This window comes from Boleophthalmus pectinirostris, unplaced genomic scaffold (genome assembly GCF_026225935.1).
Source record: "Boleophthalmus pectinirostris isolate CB_2022bp ecotype Guang Dong unplaced genomic scaffold, ASM2622593v1 HiC_scaffold_22, whole genome shotgun sequence".
NCBI classification, from domain to species: Eukaryota; Metazoa; Chordata; class Actinopteri; order Gobiiformes; family Gobiidae; genus Boleophthalmus; species Boleophthalmus pectinirostris.
The window spans coordinates 1,062,334-1,068,156 of NW_026571190.1; the positions used below are offsets into that span (position 1 = coordinate 1,062,334).

The 5,823-nt window shown below is 40.6% G+C and overlaps 1 protein-coding gene across 1 annotated transcript; it reads right to left on the reverse strand.

Moving 5' to 3' along the window:
* Positions 1-2,532: 2,532 nt before the first annotated feature.
* On the reverse strand, positions 2,533-5,608 carry LOC110157784 (testis-specific gene A8 protein-like). Its single transcript, XM_020922166.2, has 3 exons — positions 5,524-5,608; positions 3,447-3,722; positions 2,533-2,773 (listed from the first exon to the last, which is right to left on the reverse strand). The coding sequence occupies exons 2-3, from the start codon at positions 3,709-3,711 to the stop codon at positions 2,550-2,552; spliced, it is 489 nt and encodes a 162-aa protein (XP_020777825.1). The 5' UTR covers positions 3,712-3,722; positions 5,524-5,608; the 3' UTR covers positions 2,533-2,549.
* Between the last annotated feature and the right edge of the window lie 215 nt (positions 5,609-5,823).

Consider the following 5,823-nt stretch of genomic DNA (forward strand, 5'->3'; position numbering starts at 1 on the left):
GGTGAGAACGGTCACGTGACTGCACTTCCACGTCAGAAGATAACTTTTTTTTTTTTTTTTTTTTTTTTTTTTTCATTCTGATTGCAGCGTTTCCCTAAGATTTTGTTAAGATTATGGTAGGACAAATCATTTTTATTTAAATAATTTAATGACCAGTGTGGTCTCTATTTTTTGTGTGTTTAATTTTATGACAATACAATGAGCAACAAAGTCTAATTTTGCAATACCAATATGAATCAGTCCATATGAAATCAGCCGCCCCCCCTACGAGCCATCTCAGATATGGCTGAAAAAATCACCAAATGAAAGAATGTCAAATTTTTGCTCAATCCCTTGAGTGGTTCCTGAGTTATGGCCCATTGAAATTTTGGGGCCATGCTCATTTTTTTGGAAGCCTTAATTTACAAGCATGTTTGAGAGACCATAGCTTCATAAAAATAGAGCTAGGAAGCTGAAAATGTGTATTATTGTAGATTGTTGGTCATAGATTCTGAATCTGTTGGGGGGGTTCTTTAAACTAATCAGAATATGCCAAAGTTTCTCTGGTAAAAATTTGATCAACATCTAACTGTGCCACAGGGGGAACCGAGGCTCCAAAGAAGGGGCCAAAAAGATCACATTTGGTCTGTGACCAGATTTGGGACTCTACACCATCCACATGAAAGCTCAGAAAAGTGTGAGATTTGTGTCAGAAATGGTCATTCTCTCAAATATTCAGGTTCAGCAGTTAGTTTGTAAATATCTGCTTGGAGTCAGTGGATCTTGGACCTCAAAATAATAATAATCTGCCAAATGCTTGTCCAAATACATTTTCACAGATGTATGCGGATGATGCAGTCATCTATACTCAAGCCAGAAGTTTTCAGCAAGTTGCTGAGGACCTCACAGTTTCCTTATCGTCTGTGCATAGCTGGCTCAAGGATTCGTGCCTTCTGCTAAACACCAAAAAAACTGTCTGCATGTACTTCTCAAAACGTCACACCGATTTGAAGCAATCAAACGTTTTTCTTAATGGAGTTGAACTTGATCTGGTCTCAGAATTTAAATACCTCGTAGTAATTCTAGATTCAACACTATCCTTCAAAAGTCATGATAAAAAAGTATCCCAGGTTATCCAGTTTAACATTCAGAACTTCCGTCATATCAGGAATAACTTAAACATGAATGCTGCAAAAACTTATTTCTATTCAATGATTATCTCTCACATCGATTACTGCTTAACTACTTGGTCTCTTGCCTGCCCCACAACACTTAAAACCATTGAAAACCTCTATAAAAGAGGTCTAAAAATACTTGACAGAAAACCCATTTCCCACCACCACTGTCACATACTGAAAAAGCACAGGCTTCTAGATTTTAGCAACATGGTCAAACTCAAAAGGACTTGTCTAATTTATAAGGTTCTACACTCCCTGGCACCACCATTAAATAATTACATTAAATGTAAAGACATTTCAATAAGAACCACACGAGCCACCACCAGGGGTGACTTGGTCATACCCCAGAGACGGACCACCTTTGGTCAGAATGTTTTATCTGTACAAGGTGGAAATCTGTGGAACAGTCTTCCACTGACCCTGAAAGAAAGCCCCACATACAGCTCTTTTAAAGCTCAAACAAAAACTTGGTTATGGTCAAATCAAACATGTACACATGTATAACTGCTCTGTGATTTTAATTGTTTTTCTATGTGCAATGAATGGGAACTGTGCAATGTATGGGAACTGTGCAATAATGGGAACTGTGCAATAATGGGAACTGTGCAATGAATGGGAACTGTGCAATGAATGGAACTATATAATGAGTGGAGTGTGCAATATTTTAGTGTCTGGCCCCCTGTGACCCCAGCCCTTGGGACAACGGATGGAAATTAGCCTTAGGCTACAATCCGGTGTGTTTACATTCATGTTGTCATGTTTGTTCATTAACATGCTCTGTCCCAATCAAATAAATAAATAAATAAAAATAAAAATTGACAAAAAAATTGAGCAACCAAAAATTGAATACCAAATACTTGACCAAGAATCTACAATAATACACATTTTCATCTTCCTAGCTCTATTTTCTATGAAGTTATGGTCTTTCAAACATTTTTATAAATTAAGGTGTCCCAAAAAGTGACCAAATTTCAACAGGCCATAACTCAGGAACAACTCAAGGAATTTGAGATTCTTTCATTTGGTGATTTTAGAAATTTCAGTCAAATCTGAGATGGCTCATAAGGAAGATTCCTTGAAAATGACAGATTTCATACAGACTGACCCTAATATAGTCCAGGTTGTGATAAAAGGTTAAGAATTATCCAGGAGTTTCAGATTTATGAAAATTAAACCTGTTTCTATTGATTTAAAACAACATATCTCCATCATACCTCCTCCAAGAAAACCACCAAATCATTTATATTTTTTTTTAATTCAGCCCAGGTTTTATAAAGCATTTGCCTTCTGGTTCAATGTATATTCTTTACTCTTGTAGAATTATAAAATAATGATACAGAAGACTGCTCGTTAACACAGATGACAGGACATGCAGTTTATGGTATAAATAATTTATTTGTTGAGGGTAAAAGTCCATGTTCCCGCGCTTCCTCCAATAATTGTTGGGGCCATGATCACACTGCCATCCTGAGCGGTTAGAGACACCTGAGCACCAGGAGCAGCCGGAGCACCAGGAGCAGCCGGAGCACCAGGAGCAGCCAGAGCACCAGGAGCAGCGGGAGCACCAGGACCAGTCGGAGCACCAGGAGCAGGTCCCACTGCAGCGTCAGGTCGAGCTACAGAGTCAAACACACATGTTAGTCTCATAATCAAAACCATGGCACAGACACAGAGGAGCCTCTCTTTATGTCATGTCATAACATTCTGAACCTATGAGGTACTCTGCTTCTAGTGAAGAATTCTGCTTCTAGTAAAGTCCTCTGCTTCTAGTAAAGTACTCTGCTTCTAGTGAAGTACTCTGGTACAAAAGCACTGGCCACACTGTGGCTTCACTTCTGCAAAACTAAAGACAATTAGTTTTTGAACATTGGCCACAGTGACTGCAGGTGAAACAGACCAGTACAGGTGAAACAGACCAGTACAGGTGTCATAGACCAGTAGAGGCTGTAGAGCACTGTCACTCAAGAGGAGCTGCTCAGCTGACCTGAGAGAAGGTGCTGGTGTGAGGCTGGAGGAGGTCAGAGGGCACAGTGAGGCATGTTTTTAGCACTTAAGAAAAAGAGAAAGCTGATTGAAATGAATCTGGGCAGTCAGATGCTTGGCAAGACAGCCAGTGAAGAGATAAAATTTCTAGTTACATTGTGGTCTGGAGTGCTCTTGTGCTGTGAGTTGTACCTGTACATACTGTGGTCTAGGGTGCTCTTGTGGGGTGCTCTCTGCTGTGAGGAGTACCTGTACATACTGTGGTCTAGGGTGCTCTTGTGGTGTGCTCTCTGCTGTGAGTTCTACCTGCATACGCCTGCTGCAGCTCTCGAGCACACTTGTTCTTGTTCATCCTGGTCAGCACGTCCACACACACCTCCACAGCAGTGTCCGGGCCATAGGTGGAGAGTACCCGGCTTGCGGTCTGGGTGCGTGTGGCCTTCTCCAGGTGGCTGCGTGCGATGGGCTTGCGGCTGTCCACCAGCTTCTGAGACAGGTACCACTTCAATGTCTGGAAGTCATCCTCCTCTAGATCTTCCAGAGCCTCCAGGAGTACCTGCGCCCCCGACATGGCTACTCCCTCTGACCACAGGGACAAAGTGGAGGGGGTTAGTTTTGAGTCTTTAAACTTGAAGCCATGTTACAATGTTGTCACCTCCTCAAAAACAGACCTGGAGTTATGTTTTGTTTCATTCACACATGTTTGAATAATCATCTCCAAAGCTCAATAGGCTCTGTTTCACCTTGTGATGTCACGCAGTAGTAGTTTGAGAGAAGAACTACATTAGGTACAGGTCAGCTGTTACATCTCGCTCTTCCAGGGCCACAGCCAGAGGTGACTGTGAGGTGCCTGATAGAAAAACCTCTTTCAGTCAAAATGTGTTTTCATATAAGAGCAGTGTTGTGTGGAACAGTCGACCACCCACAGTTAGAGACTCCCCCAGCTTCACTACTTTTAAAGGTCATTTAAAGACGTGGCTCAGGTCAACACAGGTGTGTGATCATTTACTATAGTTTACAATGTGCAATGGGCAATGTGCAATATACTATTTATTAAGTATTTTAATACTTTACTTACAGGCAATATGCAATATACTAAAGAATTTTACCTTTGAGGACACATGCAATATATTGTAGAATAGCACTTTATAAGCCGGGTTTTTAGCAATCTCACCTTGCACTTTTTTTTTCTTCTTTTTTTAGGGTTGTGCAAAGTACTATAATAATTTTAGCAATAGGCTGTGTTCAATACTTATACACTGGCACCTTAACTAAACAGGGCAGTGTGCAATTTTGATCAAATAATCCAACATCCTTTAGTTGACCTGTGTCTGTGCTCTTGTGACTGACCAGCTCTTTATGTCTGTCTAGTTGTATTATTGTATTGTCTGTCTGGGTGTATTTTTTTTTACTGTGTGTATTTGCTTTATGATCACATCAACCTGTCCAGGGACAGCAGATGGAAATTAGCCTTGTGCTACAATCTGATAACATATTTACATACCATGTATATGTTCAGTAATGTGTTTTGTCCCTATTTCAAATAAATAAAAAAAAAAATGAATAAATAAAAATGAGTGAAAGCCAATGACGTGTTTGTCTTTGTGATCATGTGAGCTGGGAAGATTATGAACAACCTACACCACTGGAAGATAAAAGACGTTTTGGACTGTGGGAATGCAGCGTTTTACATTAAACTGTCCATATGACACTATTTTCTGATCTGTTCTAATGTAGTTTCCTCATCACAAACACACCTGGAGCTGTGTTTTGTTTTGTTTCATTCACACATGTTTAACACACAAACTCTGCATATTTAGGCTCAGTTCTTCTCTAAAACAGAAAACACTTTGTTCCACCTTGTGATGTCATGTTGTCATGTGGTAATACAGGAAGTGCTCCACTGTGTTTCTAAACTACATACACCTTCACTAAAATCATTTGAATGGATTCAGCCCTGGAATTGTCCATTTCTACTGAACTAAAGGTAAAACTTAACTAGAAAACAAGGTGGAGCAGAGCATTTTGAGCTTTGGAGATGTAGACAGAGCAATAATAAACGATTACACAAACATGTGAATGAAACAAGACACAACTCCAGATATGCTTTTGACTACGTAACAACATTATAATATGACTTAAAGCTCACAAGAGTCAGTTTTGCGTAATATTGGACTTTTAAACGCCGTGCAGAGAGGACCCTGCTCATTCTCTCATTCATCTCGAAGTTAGATGCGTCTCTGGCACTCGGACGCACCGTGGTGGCACCTTAGCGCACTGGCCTACCTGCCGACACACACACAAACACACCCCAACACACACACCCACACACACATACACGAACCCCAACACACACAGACAGGCACAGACAGACAGGACTCACTTCAGCTCCGATGTGAAGAAGGCGCAAACTGCACAGAAAATGGCGCTGTTTTGAACTTTCGCTTTGTGGCAGCAGGAAGGAAATTGCGTTGGCACAAGCCGCAGCAGTGGGAGGAAGCATAACCAGAAGGTGCATGGTTGGATTCCCACATTGTTTGAACTTGAATTTGTGGAAAGTTTACATGTTGTTACTGTTTAGGTCTGCTGCAAATAACTAGGTCATATTTAAGTATCATCCTTCAGCAATGTTTGGAAGGTGACTTTTAAAATGTATTCCCTACAGATTACAGATTACATATCC

Bases quoted from the DNA above. Each gene is read 5' to 3' on its own strand.
- LOC110157784 (XM_020922166.2), bottom strand. From the start codon at position 3,711: ATGTCGGGGGCGCAGGTACTCCTGGAGGCTCTGGAAGATCTAGAGGAG. The intron at 2,774-3,446 runs GTAGAACTCACA...TTGACTCTGTAG, and splicing joins GCTGCAGCAGGCGTATGCAG to CTCGACCTGACGCTGCAGTG.